This window comes from Pelecanus crispus, chromosome 1, assembly GCF_030463565.1.
Source record: "Pelecanus crispus isolate bPelCri1 chromosome 1, bPelCri1.pri, whole genome shotgun sequence".
Lineage (NCBI taxonomy): Eukaryota > Metazoa > Chordata > Aves > Pelecaniformes > Pelecanidae > Pelecanus > Pelecanus crispus.
In genome coordinates, this window is record NC_134643.1 from 131,305,176 (window position 1) to 131,325,567 (window position 20,392).

At 43.8% G+C, this 20,392-nt stretch overlaps 1 protein-coding gene across 2 annotated transcripts; it reads left to right on the top strand.

Annotated features, from left to right (window-relative positions):
- Nucleotides 1-4,759: 4,759 nt before the first annotated feature.
- Nucleotides 4,760-13,034, top strand: DYNLT3 (dynein light chain Tctex-type 3). Of its 2 annotated transcripts, none has more exons than XM_075711645.1 (5): nt 4,760-4,806; nt 6,103-6,144; nt 8,611-8,734; nt 9,707-9,784; nt 10,878-13,034. In XM_075711645.1, the coding sequence occupies exons 1-5, from the start codon at nt 4,777-4,779 to the stop codon at nt 10,952-10,954; spliced, it is 351 nt and encodes a 116-aa protein (XP_075567760.1). In that variant the 5' UTR covers nt 4,760-4,776; the 3' UTR covers nt 10,955-13,034. The 2 variants fall into 2 exon arrangements, with proteins under 2 accessions (XP_075567760.1, XP_075567769.1); XM_075711654.1 differs by lacking the exon at nt 10,878-13,034 and adding an exon at nt 9,272-9,404 and having other exon boundaries at nt 9,707-9,740.
- Nucleotides 13,035-20,392: the final 7,358 nt, after the last annotated feature.

A 20,392-nucleotide genomic window follows, 5' to 3' on the forward strand; every position in this document is an offset into this window, starting at 1 on the left:
CTTTCAAAGACAAACACCACATAAATCAAAGCACCACTTATTGCATAGTGCAAGTAAGCATGCGCTTTTAGTTTGTTCCTTTGAAGAGATTTCATTAGATCATTTGCTTTTACCAATTATGGGTTTATCACACGTTTTAAAAATGTGTATCGTCAGAAAGTTCTATATAGTTAGAGGAAATATGTAACTTGAGTAAAATATTGTTGCTTCGTTCTCATTTCAAACACATCGCATAAGCTATGCTTACGGAAAATAACATTATAAAAGTCCAAGTAATATTAATCATGAAACAGAATTTAAACTTCCTATTTATTCATTTCTCAGACGTCATAACACTAATGTTACTGTTTTGGGTCATTTAAGTGGGTAAGCCGCTACAGTGGGTGCTATGCAAACTCACTGGCGCTGGAAAATTATTCTACCTTGATGTATGTCTTAAACACTGACTACAGACAATAAATATTTAAGGCATTTAACAGCGACAGCTGGTTAAAGTTAACCCTAAAATCAATTGTGTACACTGTCATATCACAAAGCTCATCCGACAAATCAAATCAGCCTCTAAGGAAGCCAGCATGGACTTGCAATACAGCCACGCCAGTTCGGGACTGAGCAAACGCCCTGCTCTCAGCAGCCGCATGGATCGAAGGCAGCACCACGCGGATGCGGTCGCTGCAATTCCAGCTCCACGCTTTGTTCCACGGGGCTGGGCTAAGCCGCTTGCACGGGCTTGGTGCTGTACTCCTGTTCTCCCTCATGATCGCAAGGGGTTTTTCCAGTACCGTGATGATTGCAAAAATACAGAATCTGCTTTGACAGACCATTTTTAGCTATGGAAATAGCGATGCGTCTGACAATTCGCTAGGAATTTTTTAAACAATTGATGAGTGGTCATTCAGCTCTTCAGAGAAGTTCTAGCAAGTCACTGCAGTTAATGCTAAAACAACTCTCGGGGGAAAAAAAAAAAAAAAAGAAATTCAGAAAAGCAAATCTTTAAAACCTCTGCTAGGGCCAAGCATCCCTGATCTGGCCAGCACAAAAGCTGCCATATTGATTAGCCCAAGAGTCCATCTAACCCACCGCTCCGTTCCCTGTGGTACTGAGCAGTGAGTGTGTAGGAAGAGAGCGAGAACAAGAGCAGCACACACCAATCCCTCCTCCAGCATCTGGCCACGCATAGCTTAGGAACTAAGTCAGAAAAATTAAATACCAGAACTCTACTGATTTTGTATTCAACAGTTTAAGGTAGATAGGAAGGTTTAAAATGTTTGCAACAGTTTAAAGGAAAAAGTGAGAGAGCAGGCATACTATTTTAGCTGCATCTATTCACATATTTTACTGCCTCTGCTCAAGCAGCAGAGGATCTGCACAGCCTGCACAGACTGCCACCTCTTCAGTATGCCAAATCCTCTTCAAATATTTGCTTTTTAATCAACAAATGATTTGAGCTGCTCTGTTTATTCTCTGTCTTTTTAAGAGCTCCTGTTCTGCATTTGAATGATGAAAGCCTACAGCTCTTTCAAATTTAGGGTTGTATTTCTGAGCCACCTCTTTCAGCACTTTTTGCACTTCCCATTACAATTCACAGAACTAATTATACTGCCAATCCATCTGCATTTTCCAGTTTACCATTCACAGTAGCGTAATAAAGCATTAAGCAATGTTACCAGAAACTCCCCTTGAAAAGAAGTGTACTGGTTCCTTGTTACAATTTAGCATTGCTCTTGTGAAATCAGAAATAGCATTAGTCATTCTCAGGAAAAAAAAAAAAAAGATAAATATTGGTGATTCTGGTTATTGAAATTAGATAAAAAGTGAATCTGTTAGGAAAAAAAGGAAAATAACCACTCGATAGTTGTGAAAGTTGAATAAATGTAAGCCTAAAACTATCTCAAAAGATAATTTAATACCTCCTCCTCTCTAAAAGCTAGCTGGATGCCTGGCAGGTGTTACCTAATGTATTATTGATCCAGTGAAGGTGATTCCAAACCAGGTCTGCTTCAGTGCTTTATTACTCTTATACTTGGATTTTTTTTTTTCTAATATTTAACACAAATCTCCCTGAGTTCAAATGAAAGTCAATATTTCTCGTCCTACCTTTCAGCATACATTGGCCCGTTAATCACCTTTTTCAGTAAATCGCTACACAGTCAGAGAAATCTACAAGGAAGACTGGGCAAGAGATATAAAACCAGTCCTCCACAAATCACATTTTCTATGCTTGCTTTTGGTCTTGCTGCCTTCAGGAATAATTACTTTTCTGTCTCTGTCCTGCCATTACACTGGGCTGAGAGTTACATTCCAAGCCTGATCAACACCAAGCAGAACAACATAAATGCGTTCTGTGCCCTTCATGGTATTCTTTGATGTATTTAGTTATTTGTATCATCATACTTGGGTTCCTATTTACTGTAATTCCACATTTTTTTCTGCAGTACTAGTGCCTAGACAATTAGTCCCCATTTTGTATTTGTGTATTTCATGTCCTGGTTTTACAGATAGTACTTTGTATTTTTTTAAATGAAATTTCTTCTTGTTGATTTCTCCAACCTATTCAATATTTTTAATTTTCATCCTGTCATTCAATGTGCTTGTAACTTCTTTCAACATGCTGTCATTAAAGCGCTTTTATAAGCACCATTTTTATTCCATGATTCCAGTTATTGTGACTAATACTGATTAGCTCTTGGGGCAAAACCACACCCACCTTCTTGCGTTTATTCCTCCTACTTTTATAACTCTTTAGTAGGAATGATTGGTTACTTTTTCCCTAGATGATATATTCTTACGTGGGAGAGCATACAAAGACACATTTACTACAAAATAACATACCTTCTATTTATTTCCTCTTCATCCATTAAACCAGCTGTCCTACCAAAGAATAAAATTAGATTATTTGAGATATACTCTTGACAAATCTGTGTTGGCTGTTCATGGGTGATGCTGGGTGTTTATTTCTAAAGACTTCCTGGATTAATATTGTTTTGTCATTTTGTTATTTTTCTAATGGCTCTCTGGATGTTGAGCTGAGCCTGATGGACTCAGAATTTCCTCAGACTTCCTGCTCTCCTCCTATCTGTAAAGGGTAGTGGGGGAGGAATGATAAGTAATTTTTTTGCATTAGGACCTCCACACACACACTCGCTGGTCATTCAGGAACCCTCTCTGTTTTCCATGGAATTCACTGACATAATGGTTGCTAAAATTTCAAGGTATGTATTTCTTTGAATATTTCTAAACAGAACTGAAAAATAGTCGAGAAAATATTTTCATTTGATAGTATACTGCATCCAAAGATACAGATGTAAAGGTGTGTGATCTCTGAACATACAGAGAATAAAAAGTGCACAGGATCTAAGGGTAAGTTATTTTAGCACTGTTAGCTTTGTCTACAGGATACCAATGCACGTACAACACATGCTTCCACTAGCTTTTATTTCTTTAAAAATAAACATGCAATTTTATCCCTAGCTTAGCCCATGAAAATACTGCAGAGGTCACAACACAAAAAACTTTATACTAAAGGAGATTTTGTTTCATGTGTTTTCCTATGACTACATCCATCTGCACTTGCTCATAAAGATCTGCTCTTAAACAGATTTAGTCTTCTCCTATTATAGCTATTAGTAAATATTAAACATGAAAGCTAGTTTGAGAGCAAGGCAATATAAAAATGTTTCATTTTGCTTCCCCCTGTACTTTCATGTTTTTCAAACAGAGTATTTCCTATGAGTGTACAATTAAGACTGAACAAGAGACGCTTTTGTAAGGTAAGCATGTATCTGTCCAAACTTACGCCACCAAAACTGAAACTAGAAGTGGGTCAGCCTTGGTACTCCATCTCATGTTCAGCCTGGTTTAGAAACACCAGGTGTCACACGGGGGGGAAATCTACACAAGACATTCCCCCCAAATAAATAAATAGATAAAAACCCTAAAGAAACCCCCCAAAACAACAAAAACCCAACCCAACCCACCACCATTTGAAAATTCTGCATTGTTTTGTACTGTCTTTCCTGTTTCCCAGGCAACTTCAGAGAGCAAGAGAAAAGGTCTGATGTGTGTGTATATATATATATATAAAAATTGAGTGGAATTAAAGTGGAATTAAAAGGACCTGAAATTGCAGTTTGCCATTATTAAATTTTAATGGCAATTTTGTGTCAGATAATTGACAGAGATTCATTCAGAACGGGCCGGGGGGGGGGGGGGGAAGGGGGTGGGCAGGGGTATTACTGCTCCCCTGGGGGGACCGCTCCCGTGCGAATTCCGTGCGTCCAGCAAAGGGCAGATACAGAGCAATAAAGTTACCAATAAATCCTTCGCCGCTTCTACGCGGGACTGTGAACACCAGGCGGGCAGCCCCTGGTGCGGGGGTGCCCCGGCACTGCCGAACGCGGGCGGAGGCCGGCGGGGAGGCGGAGCGGCCCCCGCGCTGCAGCCGCCGGCCGGCCCGAGTGCCTGGAGCCGCCCACTGCCGGCCTGGCCGGGCCGGGAGGGCAGGCAGCCGCTCCCGGCCTTCTCGGCTCGGCTGGGCTGGGCGCCAGGTACCCGCCGGCCCGGGGAGATGCCGCCCGCCCTCCCCTCCGCCCCGGGGGCCCGGGCCGGGGCCGCGGCCGGCGCCTTCAGGGAACCCCGGGCGCCCCCCGCTGCCTGCCGGCCGCTGCCGCAGGAGGCCCCGCCCGGCCCGGCCCGGCCCAGCGGAGGCGGAGCCGCAGCCGCGCAGGACTCGCAGCTGCCGCCGCCGCCGGGACAGCCGCCGCCCGCGCCGGGGCCATGGAGGAGTTTCGCCCCCACAACGACGAGGTAGGGGCCGCCGCCCTCCGACGGGGCTGAGCGCTCTGCCCGGGCGGCGTGCGGGGCCCTCCGCCGGCCAGCCCCCGGGCTCCGCTGCCTCCGCCGCGCCGGAGGGAGCCGGCCCAGAGCCCGGCGGGGCGGGCAGCGCTGCCGGGGCCCGGGCCGGGCCGGGCGAAGGGCGCAGGTGTGCGGGTGGGCTGTGCCCCGGCACCTCCCGCTCCCCGGCGCTTCGGGCACCCCCGGGGCCCCCCGCAAGAGCTGGCGGCCCGCCTCGGGGCGGAGCGGGGCTCCCGGGCGGCGGCGGGGGGCCTGGCCCTGCCCTCGGCCGGCCTGGGCCTCAGGTAGGCTGTGCCGGCGCTGGGAGCTGGAGGTTCCCCCGAGGGAAGGTGGAAGCGGTGTTCGGGGGGCTGCCGCCCGCTGCCGTGCTGTCCGTCTGCGGCCATTTTTCTTATGTCACCCCTGGAAAAAAAAAAAAAAAAAACAAGAAAAAAAAAAATACCAAAGCCCAACCCAAAAAACCCCAACAGGTGCCGGGCCCGGTCTGCGCTGCAGGCTGATCCCTGCCAGCCAGAACTGAGGAGCCTTTCCCTCCCCAGGGGTCCTTACTTGCGGTCTCTAGCCACCAGTTTTCATTTTAAAAAAAACCCCAAACCTCGTAGAAACATTGTTGTCCTTGGGGTTTCTGTCCTTGCCCATGTGTTTGGAATTGATGCGTATGAAGAGGCAGATGGCACCGTGGTACATGCTGCGTTTCCTTTGGAAGCTGGCAAATAGGAATGAGCAGAAAATAGGAGACATTAAAACTTGCATGCTTTTTCTGCACTCGGGAAAGTTACTTGGGTAAGCTCTGACTATGGAAACCAGTCTTTTTGATACTAGGGGTGCGAAACCTTGTGTTAGCATTTGGCAGCAGAGTGGAACCCACGGGTTACTAAGTCCATGACTCCAGTAAAAACCAGGATTAAGACCCAGAGGAAAAGATTTGCCATTTAACTTTTTGTCTTGGAGAATATTCCCATGACAAGTGTGGACAGTGGTGGAATTTAATCTTTACAGACAGTGTGAATTGAACCTGTTTCCAAGCTCACTGAAGCCCAAGCTTTTTGGGCCCACTAAAGTGTCACTAGCAAAACAATACAAACAACATATGTATGGTGCTGGGGGAAAAAAGTAAGACTTTAGGATTATAATAACAGACTACACAATGCAAATAACCAGACATGATCATTACATGTTACTTAAAGTAAAACTGCATCGTTTCTTTACTTTTCTATCAGAAATAATAATAATTAATTTTTATTACAGATGATCTTCAATGCTGATGAGGCGCACAACATCGTTAAGGAGGTAGGTTTTAGCTACCAGCTGTATTTCAAAGAAAATCTTTACCTTACCTTGCACTATAGTGAAAGCAGTTACTTTCATTGACTGTCCCAGACAAATTCAAACTTTCATATGAAACTATTTTTATATCAGTTAAGGACGGAGTTTCCTTTGGAGCTGCTTTAAGCTTCACCTAATTGCTGTCTTAACTACCTAAAGAGGAGAAGGTAGATGAGAGAAGAGAGTGCCAGAATTCACATTACAATGGAAAGACAAGGGGCACCAGTCACAAATCGCAAGGGAAATTCACTCCGATTCCCCTTCCCCCCCACCTTTATCCAGCTAGAGAGTAGTTAATCACTAGACTGGTCACAGGGATTGCTTGTGGAGTCACCATCCTTAGAGATTTTTAATGCTTGACTGGACAAGGCCTTGAGCAATGTGATCAAACTTGGAAGTTAGCCTTGGCTTGAGCAGGAGGTTGCACTACATGAGCTCGTTATTCTAGCAATGCTTTTGAAAAACAGTTTTTACACAAAAAGAGCAGGCTGAAAGTGAGTAGCCTGATGGTCTAAATTAAATACCTAGTAACTAGAAAGTGATTAATGAACAGCCTGCGGCGTACAGATGCTGTCAGGTTTTGGAGGGACATACCATTTTGAGAAAGGAATTCCTAGAGGGGCTCTGCAGGTCCTTTCCCACCTGCCCTGTCCGGAAGGGAAAGGGCTGGACTTTTAGAGCTGGTCCAGTACACAACAGCAAGCTCTTGGATGTCACATAAATGACAATTCAACCCTTTATATAACTGTCCCTTGCCTTGAAAGGCCAAATACGGTATGACAGAGTCTCTTTACTTTCACACCAGGCGCTGGGAGTAAAGCCAAGTGTTTCTGCCTCTGATTGAAAGCTTCACCAGAGCCAAGGAGCTCTAGCACTGGGTACATTTCTGGAAGGACCAAAATCCCCAATGGATCTTGTTGTCCCTCTCCTGTCTTCTGTTCTGTTTTGTGAACGTTTGTTTCCATTGAGTCCTTTGTCCAGCTTTACACACTGTGATCGGAACTAACCGGGCTTTTTAAGATCTGGGGCACAAGCATCTTACAGAGCCTGTTAGTGGGTGGTTAGTGCACGGGATTACTGATTCTTACTGAATCAGAGGAGAACATAGTGTCGTGGTTTAGCCCCAGCCAGCAACTCAGCACCACACAGCCGCTCGCTCACTCCCCCTACCCCAATGGGATGGGGGAGAGAATCGGAGGAGTAAGAGTGAGAAACACTCCTGGGTTGAGATAAGAACAGTTTAATAATTGAAATAAAGTAAAATAGTAATGATAATAGTAACAGTATAATAATGATAATAATAATAATAATGATATACAAAGCAAGTGATGCACAATGCAATTGCTCACCACCCGCCAACCGATACCCAGACAGTTCCTGAGCAGCAATTGCTGCTCCCCGGCCAACCCCGCCCCCCCCCCCCCCCAGTTTCTATTTTGGTCAGTTTGGATCAACTATTCTGGCGGTGCCCCCTCCCAGCTTTTTGTGCACCTGGCAGAGCATGGGAAGCTGAAAAGTCCTTGCCTAGCATAAGCAGTACTCAGCAACAACTAAAAACATCAGCGTGTTATCAACATTCTTCTCCTACTAAATCCAAAACACAGCACTATGCCAGCTACTAGGAAGAAAATTGACTCTATCCCAGCCGAAACCAGGACACATAGTTTTATTTTACTTACCTTTTCCAGGCGTGCATTTCTTAACCGAATTTCTCAATTCTAGGAAGTACCCATCAGCACGTAATTTTGAATTTCTTAGGAGTAGAGAATGCAGTTTGAGAGTTACAATTAGAGAGAAGGCTTTTCTGTTCAATGATTTTAAGTTTAAGCAAGGGTTGGCCAATCTGTAGCTGTGGGAGAACATGCAATTTTCAAGCAGTTTCAGATATTTCTTGTGCTGCAAGATATGACCATCGCACTCTCATATCTTCCTCATCTTTTAAGCTGGGGTATGCATTTCACTATTGTCTCTCTAGCCCTGAAGATTTTTGTGTATTGCTCACAGGCTCTGAAGGGTTGGCCAGCCCAAGCTGACATTACTGATTTGGGTTGTACCATTTCCATTACGGTGGCTTCTGAAAGCCAAGCTAGAGTAGGCAGTCATTGGGAACAGTGGGATGTGTTAATATTTTCACTGGTAAATAGATCCATTCACTTAACTTGGTACTTAAAGCGTATGGCTAAGGTCTGTCCTACAAGAAATGTTCAGTCAGAGCCTCATCTTTCTCCATGTAATAAGGTGGTAAATATGTACTAAAAATAAGTTTCTGAGAAGGCTCATTTTACTTCCCATTCAGCAAGTGATACCTGAGGAGCTCAAGAGATTTAAAGTAATCCAATTGCCAGATAGAATTCCTCAGATTATGCAACGTTTTAAACCTCTATATTTTGAAGTATGTTTGCTGTAACTATTTTTTTTCCTCTATTTTAGTGCATAGAAAGTGTTTTAGGCAAGGCAGATTATAATCACAACAAAGTCAACCAGTGGACTGCTGCTATAGTAGAACAGTCGCTGACACATCTGGTAAAACTTGGAAAAACATACAAGTACATCGGTAAGTACCAGCAGTCATACTTTTACCACACACAATCACAATAAATAGTTGCTGGAAGGTTCATTTGAATGCAGCACTGTCTTCAGTAGAAAGTTTTAAACTGTGAACTCTTCTGTTGTATAGATTTTTAGTAATACCTGCAGTAAAACCGTGGCAGTTTCACTTGGGCTAAGCATGCTAGCAGCACTTAGCACAGAAGATGACATGTTACACCGTCTTTCCTGACTGTTAAGCAACCCAAAACTATTATATCAACTTTCTGATATCAGTTTAGGAAATAGATACTGTTTATCTTAAATAAAATTTTCAGTAGGATTAAGCTTCCTGTAAATACAGACATTTGAAAGACTTCAGTCGTGGGCTAAGTCACGTCCCATTATATTTATATGTGTATCTGTGGAAGGGAAATGGAAATAAGTAGAAGTTTAACCCCCTTCGGTCCTCTCATGGAGTGTTGATGTAATAGCAAGTGTTTGCACTCTGTTCTGTTTTGCAAGTCTTAGATTCAGATTGTCACTGGTTTTATGACCATCACAGGTCAGTCTAGAAATGCTGCATGTTACTGGAGTGTGGATTCAGAGAGCAGTCAACCAGTACTTTTGGGGAACAACTCTCATCAAGCGTGACTTCTGCTGTACCTGTGAGGATAGCACCTGCAATCCTGTTCGAGGTGCACATGACACAAGCCATACCTAAGTAGTTTAAAAGATAAAAACTGTAATCCTATTAGCAAGCATTTTGTTAAGGCCGTTGTCTTTATGCGAGTAAAAACAATTGTGAAATGAATACCAAGTTCTTGAGGAAAATACTGGGGGCGAGGGGGTAGTCAAAGGTCAAAAAGGTTTTGACTTCACTGAGTGCTGCCTGTCAGCCATTTGGAAACATAATGCAGGCTTCAGTTCAGAAGTACTGAATGATTCACCTCTTTTGCTTTAATAATTAATTCCTTGCTTTTATGACTGTATCTTGCAGTAACCTGTGCAGTGATGCAGAGGAGTGGAGCTGGTCTTCACACAGCAAGCTCGTGCTTCTGGGATACCACAACTGATGGTAAGTTTCCTCAGTCAGGCTGAAAATTTGTAGTAAAAGAAATGTTGCTTATTGCTCAGTTGTAGTAGTTAGGTTGAACATTTTCAAGAGTGATTGTAGAAGCAGTAGCTTCCAGGATTAGATGCTTGTTTACAATCCCAGCAGAAGTATTTTGTTAGCAGTCAGTGCCTGCATTAAGAGCGATTGCTTTGTAAATTATGAGAAGCAGGAGTAGAAATGCCTTCATTCTGAAACAAGAGTCAAAACATTTAATCCTCGTCAGTAACCATAGATCAGTTGACGAGGCAGTAAAACGTTGCTCGCAGTAAATGCAAATGGCTAGTCCGAAACATATCTGCCTGTCTGCTCTAAGGGAACAGCGCTACTTTGGAGGAGAGCAGAATTTGGTGAAAAATATAAATAGTTTGACTAACAGTATGTGTTTCAGTTGTTTAACTATCAGCCAGGCTTTGGATGCATTTTATTGCTTCTAAATTAGTTCTAAATGCATTTTTTCCAGGTTCAGAGTATCATGGGGAAACAAGATTATTTTAATCTATGTCTGTCACAGACTCAGAAAGATCTTTTTAGAATAAGGCACCAAAATTTAGCTTTAAAATAGAGATGGCATTAGAAAGTCAACCAAGGTTAAAAAAAAAAAAAATTATAAAGTAAACAAGTACAGTTTGATCTTCATGTTTCCTTGGCTTGTAAAGCATTGATAAAATAGAAGAGGAAAAATTACAGGAAGTAAATACACTAGAATGGATTTGATCCAGTCTTTTTTCTGATTTCTTGTCTGATTATCTTGCCAATTTCAGCATGAGGTTTTCAAGGATTTTTGCCAGTCCAGCTTTTAAAGAGAGATACTGAAATTGTGCTGTCCTGGAAATTGTCTGAAGCATACAAGGCTCATGTTAGGTAATAAACAATGTACAAGTTAATGAAAATGTTTTGAGAAGCGTAGTCTATTTATAGCCAAGATGACATAATAGTACTTACCTTAAATCACAGCTGAATTATTCATACTAATTTGACATAATTTACACTGCGATAAAGTGAATGTAGTAAAGACACTGGAATTCTATTTTTATTTTGTAATAATCTCTTCTAGGAACCTGCACAGTGAGATGGGAAAACCGAACAATGAACTGCATTGTCAATGTGTTTGCTGTTGCTATTATCCTGTAGCTGACTGGAAGATAAATATAAGCAACACCGAAGCCTTTAAAAAAAAAAAAAATCATCCAAACACATGGCTAAATATTTCAAACCATTATTTGTTTTTGTATGAAGAGCATACAGAAGTTCTCTACAGAGAGCATACAGTCTAAGCCAGTTCTCATAGATTAATTATCTGAAAGCTAGCAAAAAATTTAAAATATAAATATGTATCTATATAAAGAGAAAGTTTTAGTAATTTAAATATTCAGAAGTATGTTAATGAGAAGATGTCACAAAGATCAATACAATTTATATCCAAGCTAATATCAAAGATACTTTATTCAAGGGAAACAAAACACATCAAATCAAAGGAAAGGTCAAAGAGCAAGCAAGATCTCTCAGGATTATGGTGCGTTTGGGAACAAATTATGAATACAATTCAGAGTGGATATACTGTAAACAATACTGGTGCTTGATGTTTGATTAAACAAAGCTAACTGTCACATTGAATGCTGGTGCTCATGAAATTGCATGAGCATCACACTTCGGTCAAGCATGAACATTTACATTGAAACTAAATCCATTTAAGCTTTTCCCCTGGAGGCAGAGGATGACTGCACTGGGACAAAGGTGAAATATACCTAGTCCTAGCAGAATTCTAATTTATCTTCAGTATGAAGAACATAATATTTGTTACAGATTCAGGGAAACATGCTGGCGATCAGACACTAGCCCTTAATTCATAGTTTACAAATCTGAAAACATTCTGAAGGTACTTAAATTTTATTTTATTCCACAACTGCAGAATTTGTGACAAGCACTTTACTGATTCCTCATGCAGTAGCCAGGAGCTAGGGCAGTAAGACTGGACCCATATTACTCCCAAGTACGATTAAAGTGTTCAGAGAGAAGGCACACACATTTCTAGAGGCTCTTGTTAGCTTTGAAAACATTTATCTTAAAGCAACATATCTGTTCTTTATAAGAGTGTTTCCTACGTTCTCTAAGTCTAGAATTGGATCTTAAGTCTATGAAATAATAAGTGAAGTTTTAAGCACTAAGAATTACCGTCCTGTGAAGATTTATGCAAGTTCTTAACTTTGCTCATCTGATGAGTCTTAACTTGAAATATTCCACGTGGAACAAAAGCATTTGCACACATGCAAGTATTTGCTGGATTGGGGCCTATGTTTTTGTTGATTAATGCACAAATTATATGATAAAGAGATATGTCAATACCAAAAATGCCTAAACAATTGCTGCCACTAAGTGGCAGCTACGTTAAGTTGTTTTCTCAGATGCTGCTTAAGGATAGAGTTTTTTCTTTATTACTGCATGTCTTTGGAAGAGACTGGTAACCACTTAACAGCTACTGTTAAGGCTGTTCTGGATTTTAACAAATTAATATTAAAGCACTATTATGCAGTTTTGTTTGGGGTTTTTTTTCAGATAACTGATTATTAGGGCATGTAGCAAGTGTCCTCTACAAAGAACAAGCTAAAAACCATTTCATTGCTTAAATTGTGTATGCATATAGCTATATGAGACTACAGAAGGAACACATGTACATGTAATTCACAATACTGTTCAAAATCTCTTGCTTTGCAGGCAAATAGAGTTCCGCTTTTACCTAAGTGCAAGTAAAATCAATACTGTAATATTGCATTTGCCTAACAGGCAAGTGTAGTGTGAAGATGTACGTGTATGTTATACTGACCTTCAAATGTATAGTAATTTAACATTATTTGGGTTAGGACAGCAATTTCTGAACTAGGTGCCAGCATGCAAGAGCCGAGTTGTGGAACTGACAAAAATGCAGTAGTTTCACTGATGTTTGGGATTGCACAAAGTGAAAAAATAAGTGGGGAAGCAACTGGAGAAAGCATTGGTACAACTGATAGAGCGTAAGAAGTGGGTGATTAAAAATAGTGGTGGCTGTTATCCCCCTTTAATGGGCATTCAGGTGTCATGGTCAGAAGAAATATTCCAAATAGACATTTGTAATCTCATTTTTGCTTTACTTGAAAAGAAGATGCACTGAGTAAGACTGTCAGTTTAATGAGGCTTGGTGAAAGTCCTGCTGCAGAAGAAACCCAGAAGATACTGCTTAATTATAAGACTGCTTCATTTTTCTTTCTACCAAAAAAAAATAAAATTTTGCCTTAGTTGTATTTTTGCCTCGTGTTCTTGATCAATATAAATAGGAACTGAGAACAATATTTCTTGTACTTTCCTTCACTTGTATACTATAGTGAGAACTTGGGAAATCTATTACAGTTGTGTATGCATTTTAGAGACAAGACCTCATCAAAGGCTCGTTCCCAGACTTGGCCTAATTTCTCACACCTCTCGTCTACTCGGACCTCTTCCTCTAACTGCTTGTCTTCATGATGCAAAAAATGATGCAAAAAAAAGCAAAATAAAAATTTTGTTGCTCCAGAAAGACTATTACGAAATACTGGAAAAAATATTTTCATTCTGCATCATATCCCAGTTTAATTTCTTTCCCATCTTTCCGTTCTCCATCCTCTGTGAGTACAAACAGCTACTTGCATTCAATGTAACTCCCAAAATGAATGCTGAACACCACCTCTTGCTTTTCCAAGTCATTTATTTTCAAGGATAAAACTACGGATTGCAGAACGTGAGGATGCACAACATTTCAATAGTGTTTTCTGTCAATATGAGGTTGTCTTAGTTGTTACAATCAGGGGCTGAGTTATCGTTAACAATGGAGGTCTTATTAATGGGACAGAAGAGTTTGCATTAAGGCATAGCCTATATATATGGAGCCATATGTTCCTACATATGATTTCATGACAAAAGACACCTGTTATTCCTCCCATACAGAGAGATGTATAAGAATTTTGTCATCTAAATGGAAAAATGCAAACGGGAAAGTAAGGAAGCAGATTCATTGCTTTCCTTTTCATTGGCTGCCAGATGTCCGTCAGTAACCGTCACCTTTCTGGTGACAGTCTTCCCATTATACTCAACTTGTTGAAGGAAGTCTGGCTATGTTCAATTTCATGCAATCTAAAGCACAGAAGCCACTGAAATCCCAGCTTGTAGCTAGCCTATTTAGAGTTAGACGTGAATGTCAGAGCACTGATATTTTAAATACACCATAGAAGAGAGAACATTAACTACTGGTAGCTTATATGCATTAGTACAGTAGCTGCCATATAGAGAAAACGGGGATTTGTTCTAATACAGGCAGCAGATCCTGTAATGAACAATTCTTACCTGATTATTGGGATGCGCCTTGCTGCCTCCTGTACAATCTGATCAGGTTGTTTTGTCCCCATTTAATTCGGAGAGGGATTTTTTAGCACAATCACAGTGTCACGCAAGCACAGAGGCAGACCGAAACCCCCATCAGAATATCCTGAGCCAGGAAGTTCTGCCTGTGTCTCTGCAGGACATTCCCAGCTTGAAGCCAGCACCAGTCTCTTGGGGAGTATCTGAGCTCAGATGTGGTATTCTGTAAATGCAGCAATAAACCCAGTTGCAAAGTGGCTCCAAAGCTATGCAGTCACGTTTGCATTGTGTTGCACAAGAGCTGCTCTGGCCCATTGGGTAAGGGGTCTGTGGACATCGGCTTGTAGCTGGAACGGTTTCTCTCTTCCCCCCACAATGCAAAGAAGGCTGCGGCCAAACACCGCATACCCACTGAGGGAGGTTTTTTAACTCCAATGAGTCTAAATCACTGTCGAGTTAACTGGAGGTTTTAGCTCATATGTTCCAACAAGTATCTGTTTCTAAACACAGGAAACATGCCATGACAGCAGGCTTATTTGTTACGTAAAAGTTTTCTAAAAAGGAACAGAGTGACAGCTACAAACACCCCTGTAACTTCCATTCCACTATCTGACCTTAAATGACTTGAAAAGGAGAATCAGGGTTACAGAAAACACACCTCACTGGTCATTATGGTTTGTGCCAGGCACTTACGGTTACTCTCTCATCTGAAGATGCTACCTGGGCCACAAAGCACAAGTGCATGAAGGAAAAGAGACAGGCAAGTTTTGTAGTGGCACTACCATTTTAAATAGACCTTTTTATCATATCTGTAAGTTAATTACAGAGTTTGTAATCCATGCTTATGCAGCTTCACAGCGTAGAGACCACACAGACTTCAAGATCAAAGCCATTAAAATCCCCCATCCACAGGAGAAGGTGACGAGATGGACTAGCTGGCTCGGCTGCAAGAAGCTCAAAATTCTTTCTAGTCAGCAGGTTCTCCTCCTCATAGGCCTATATCGAAATAATTAGAATAATTTCTGAACAGCACCTCCTAATTCAGAAACATCATCATATCTGAACCCCCCCCATCATATCTGTAAACACCTTAGGAAGCAATTAAACATTCTCTGCTATCTGTTTTTGTAGAGTTTACTGAAGTTTTTGAGGCAGCCTTTATTCAGTGCTTGTTCATGACCACCTGGGTAAAATTAGAGGTTGGGGGAGAGGGGGATGAAGGAAATGAAATCCTTGTTTGATAAAAACAAGGTGGTATATACCCTGTCACACACACATATATTATACATATATTTACAGGTATGTTCATAGTTTCTATTTATCCACTTCTGTCGTGGTTTAGCCCCAGCCAGCAACTCAGCACCACGCAGCCGCTCGCTCACTGCCCCTACCCCGGTGGGATGGGGGAGAGAATCGGAGGAGTAAGAGTGAGAAACACTCCTGGGTCAAGATAAGAACAGTTTAATAATTGAAATAAAGTAAAATGGTAACGATAATAATAACAATATAATAATGATAATAGTAATAATAATATCCAAAGCAAGTGATGCACAATGCAATTGCTCACCACCCGCCGACCGATACCCACACAGTTCCCGAGCAGCGATCGCTGCTCCCTGGCCACCCCCCCCCCCCCCAGTTTATATACTGAGCATGACGTCATATGGTATGGAATAGCCCTTTGGTCAGTTTGCATCAACTATTCTGGCTGTGCCCCCTCACAGTTTCTTGTGCCCCTGGCAGAGCATGGGAAGCTGAACAGTCCTTGACTAGCATAAGCAGTACTTAGCAACAACTAAACCATCAGTGCGTTATCAACATTATTCTCCTACTAAATCCAAAACACAGCACTATGCCTGCTACTAGAAAGAAAACTAATTCTATTCCAGCTGAAACCAGGACAACTTCCCTCACAATTTTGAGTCATACACAGATAATTTTGTTCATTTAGAATTTCATCTCTTGTTGGTTATTTCCACCTCAGCAATGACTAGGTATCAAAACAAGGGCTCCAACAGTGCATGTACAAACAAATATCCTGGCCAGAGATAATACAATTTAGCATTTAGATATTGGCCAGGAGAATTGAGAGGGCTAGGTAACAGGGCCTTTATTGGTACTCAGAGCACTCTGCTTGAGGCAGTCACTACTTTATCCAGTCTCAGGCAATAACTTGTTTTCTGCATAGGCTTCTACAATGGCTGTTGAAACTGGTCTGACCAAATCATACAAGAATCTATTGCAGGGTTTCAGGCAATGGCATTTGTTAGTTTGAAATGTCTTCAAAAATATGTGAGGACCTCACAGATATGTGCTGTAATACCTATATAGTGTTCATGCCTGAACTGAACATTTTAGGAAATTAATCTTAGGCAAACTGTGACCAAACAGTTGTAGCTAGATGGTCAGCTAATTCTGTGAGCAAATTATAGTTGCTTGTTTCATGGCAGTCATTATAGGTACCCTGAATGATAATTGAAATGATTGTTTGTAGGGAACAACTTTGCAAAACCTGGCTTTAGAAGGGAAGAAACTGAGCAGTTTTAATTTAAGGTTTAGATCTGGATCAGCTGAGGCTTAGGGATCAGTGCTGAAATCTTCCAAGCTCCGCTCTTCATACCATCGCTCTGACATCTTCAGCAAACTTATGCATTTGCCTCTTTTTTTTTTTTCTTTGTCAAAATTTTTGCTTTATTTGGGTAGGAGCTGGTAAATACATGCTTTCCAGTTTGGGTTTCATGAATTGCTCCACATGAAGCAAACACAAACCTCTCTGAACATTCCTTTCTGCTGCCACTGGGGGGACATAGCAAGTGCTTGTGCTGCCTTACCTCTCTGAGTCTCACAGGCATTACCATCAGCCCACGGCTGGGAGAGACTGAGAGCAAAGAGGAGGACAAAATCTCAACCCTAGGGGCCATGGCCCCACCCTTACCATTGCCATCAACACCTATCCTGGGCTCTAATACTGACGGGCCAACCAAGGGCACACCAGTGGTGAAGGTCCTGGACAAAAATCCACCATGTCCATGTTGTGGGAAGCAGATAGGAAAGATGTCGGAACTGACTGAATAAATGAAGAAAGCGCATGGAAAGAAAAAGATCTTGTTCTAGTGCACACGTTGTGGGAAAATGAACATGAAACATCATAGCATTGCCTGCCATTTTCCAAAGTGCAAGGGGGCAATGGAATCAGCCCCAGTGGAGGGCTTGAGCTGTGGGGAATGTGGGAGAGTATTCGAATCAAAAATCATCCTGGGACAGTGAAAACGCTTGGCCCATCCACCTATGAGGAATATTGAGCATATTGTTGCCTCCTGCCCAAAAGAGACTATTGAAAGAGGAGTACATCAGCAGTGCTGGATGGAGGAAAAGGTGGAGTTATTGCAGAAGTTGGATAAGCAATGTGAAGGGACTAAGAACATCAACAAGCTGATTACAGAACATACCCTGTTAAAAACAACTAAGCAGATAAGTGACAAGAAAAGGGCGCTTCATAAGAGCCCCATGAAAAGAAGGGGAAAAGATCAAGAAGGGAGAAAACATCTAGAAAAAGAAGGAGAACATCCTGTGGACATTGGGTCGCAAGTAGAAGGAGGACTGAGTGCCCATTGTTGAGGGGTGATTTCCGATTGGTTGACATCCGAAAAACTGCCCATTCTTTGGGGAACTTTTCAAAAGGTGATCAAAGGGAAAGAAGACCCGTCAATATTGATTGATGGGGCGGTTGAGGACTGCTATTCATGCCTGTTTATGAAGTCCACTGGGTTGAAAGCAAGCCAAGGTCAGAAGCACCAAATGGCCTGCAGGACTGCTCCTTCTGAACCACCAAACAAGTGGATGAAGAAGAGGGCCAAGAAGCGGGGGCAATTCCTACGATTCCAGCAGCTGTTTTACCTGGATAGAGGGAAACTTGCTGGTATCATCCTGGATGATGTAAAATCCCTGAGGTACGGTATCCCGCTGGATAAGGTACACAAGGTGTTCAAGTCGAGATGGGAATTGCCAGGAACATTCAAAGGCCTAGGTGCTTTCAGAACTATTGGCCAACGTCAACACCTAAACCAGCAAATTTGAGAACTGACAGACACCAACAATATTAAATTTATGGGATTTCTGCTAGGAGCACAGGGAAAATGGTATCAAGACAATTACGAGTTATGGACAGAATTAGGACTATCCAGCTCCTGATAGGAAAAGGTCGCTTGTTTATTGAATTGGGCGTTATTTTCATCAGTAGACATTGTGCAGATATTTGTAAGCCAAGCTTGGACTGTTGTAAGATCATAATATAGTAATGAATTGTAATTGTATTGTTTGTTTGACTGTAAATAAACTGATTTCTTCTTTCTATCTAAGGGGGGAGCTGGACCCCACTGGAGAGTGCCAAAGGTGACGAAAGCTTAGGCGAGAGAGTGACACTTTAGTGTGTGATAGTATGTAGGGATGAATGGGCTAGGTATTGTGACACAACATCCAAATTCCTGCCAAAAGACATCAACTACTGGTCTGTACCAAGGTGGACGAGCCACCTTTACTTAACCCGGAAAAGGAACTTGTATAATTGTATATATGTTCGATAAATAGCTAATGCAGGAGATACAGTCTTGGCAAGTCGGGCTTTAGCTGAGACTGCATGTGCCCTCCCTGGACCTTGGGTGCTTGGTCCAAGCTGCCATGGCATACCGATTCCCCAGCGACGGCAGCTTCACGGCAGTAAACGCTGAGCCGGCTGTGTTACAGCTTGAGCCCTGTCCTGGTTTCGGCTGGGATAATTTTCTTCCTAGTAGCAGGCACAGTGCTGCGTTTTGGATTTAGTAGGAGAAGAATGCTGATAACACACTGATGGTTTAGTTGTTGCTAAGTACTGCTTATGCTAGGCAAGGACTGTTCAGCTTCCCATGCTCTGCCAGGGGCACAAGAAACTGGGAGGGGGCACAGCCAGGATAGCTGACCCAAACTGCCCAAAGGGCTATTCCATACCATGTGACGTCATGCTCAGTATAGAAACTGGGGGGGTTGGCTGGGGAGCAGCGATCGCTGCTCGGGAGCTGTCTGTGTATCGGTCGGTGGGTGGTGAGCAATTGCATTGTGCATCACTTGCTTTGTATACTATTATTATTATTGTTATTATTATATTGTTATTATTACTACTACTATTGTACTTTATTTTGTTTCAATTATTAAACTGTCCTTATCTCAACCCAGGAGTGTTTCTCACTCTTACTGCTCCGATTCTCTCCCCCATCCCACCGGGGCAAGGGGAGCGCGCGAGCGGCTGCGTGGTGCTGCGTTGCTGGCTGGGGCTAAACCACCACAAGCCCGCGCTGGCCGCCAGCACCTCCGGATTTCAAGGCGGACACAGCCACCCCAGCCGCTGGCATTGGGGATTTTGCGAGTGCTTGGGTGCGACGCTGCGGCCAGGCAGGCAGGGCCCCAGGCGCGGCCCCTCACGCCTCCGGGCCGGGGCCGGGCCCGCTCGAGGGCCGCAGCCGGCGGCAGGTGGCGCCGCGGGAGGACGCGGCCGCGCTCCCCGCAGCGCTCCCGCCCGGCTCGGGCTCCCGTGAGGGGCCGGGCTGTGCCCCCGCCGGCCCCGGGCGTCTCCCCCGTGTGCGGGGCACACGCACGCCCACAGCCGGCGCCGAGCCCGCCAGCCGGGGCACGGCGGGGCGGGGGGCTGGGCCTGGCCGGGCCGCCGCTCGGCGCCGGCTCAGGCGGGAGCGCTGGCGGGGCCCGGGGCCCAGCGCCCGAAGCTCGCCCGGCTGCCCGGGCGGGCCGGCCGCGGCCCGGGCACCCCCGCCGCGGAGGAAGGAGGCCGCGGTCGGGGCGGGCTGGGCTGCGGGCGGGAAGGGGCCCGTCGGAGCGGGCCGGCGCCGCTCCCGGGGCGAGCGCTGCCCCGCCTTTCGCGGCGCCCGGGGCTTCCCGGCCTGGGGGGCTCGCTGGCGGCCGCCGCCAAGGGGGCCTGGCCTGAGGGGTGGCCCCGGGGCCCGGGCTCGGTGCCGCCCACCCCGGGCAGCGAGGAACCGTGAAAGGGAGAGGTGGCGGGAGAGCGGCCAAGCCCCGCCGCAGGCACGGGCAGCAGCCGCGGTGCACATCATAGCCCCGACTGCAGTCTTACGAGTAGTATTAATAACACGTAACAGTAACTTTCTTACAAAACAGCACGGGGCCGTCTCAGTTGTGCCGTTCCTCTTGAAATGTATA

Excerpts from the sequence above, each read along its gene's own strand:
- DYNLT3 (XM_075711645.1), top strand. The coding sequence starts at position 4,777 with ATGGAGGAGTTTCGCCCCCACAACGACGAG. Across the intron at positions 8,735-9,706 it reads AAAAACATACAAGTACATCG|TAACCTGTGCAGTGATGCAG; the intron begins GTAAGTACCAGC and ends TGTATCTTGCAG. Across the intron at positions 9,785-10,877 it reads CTGGGATACCACAACTGATG|GAACCTGCACAGTGAGATGG; the intron begins GTAAGTTTCCTC and ends AATCTCTTCTAG.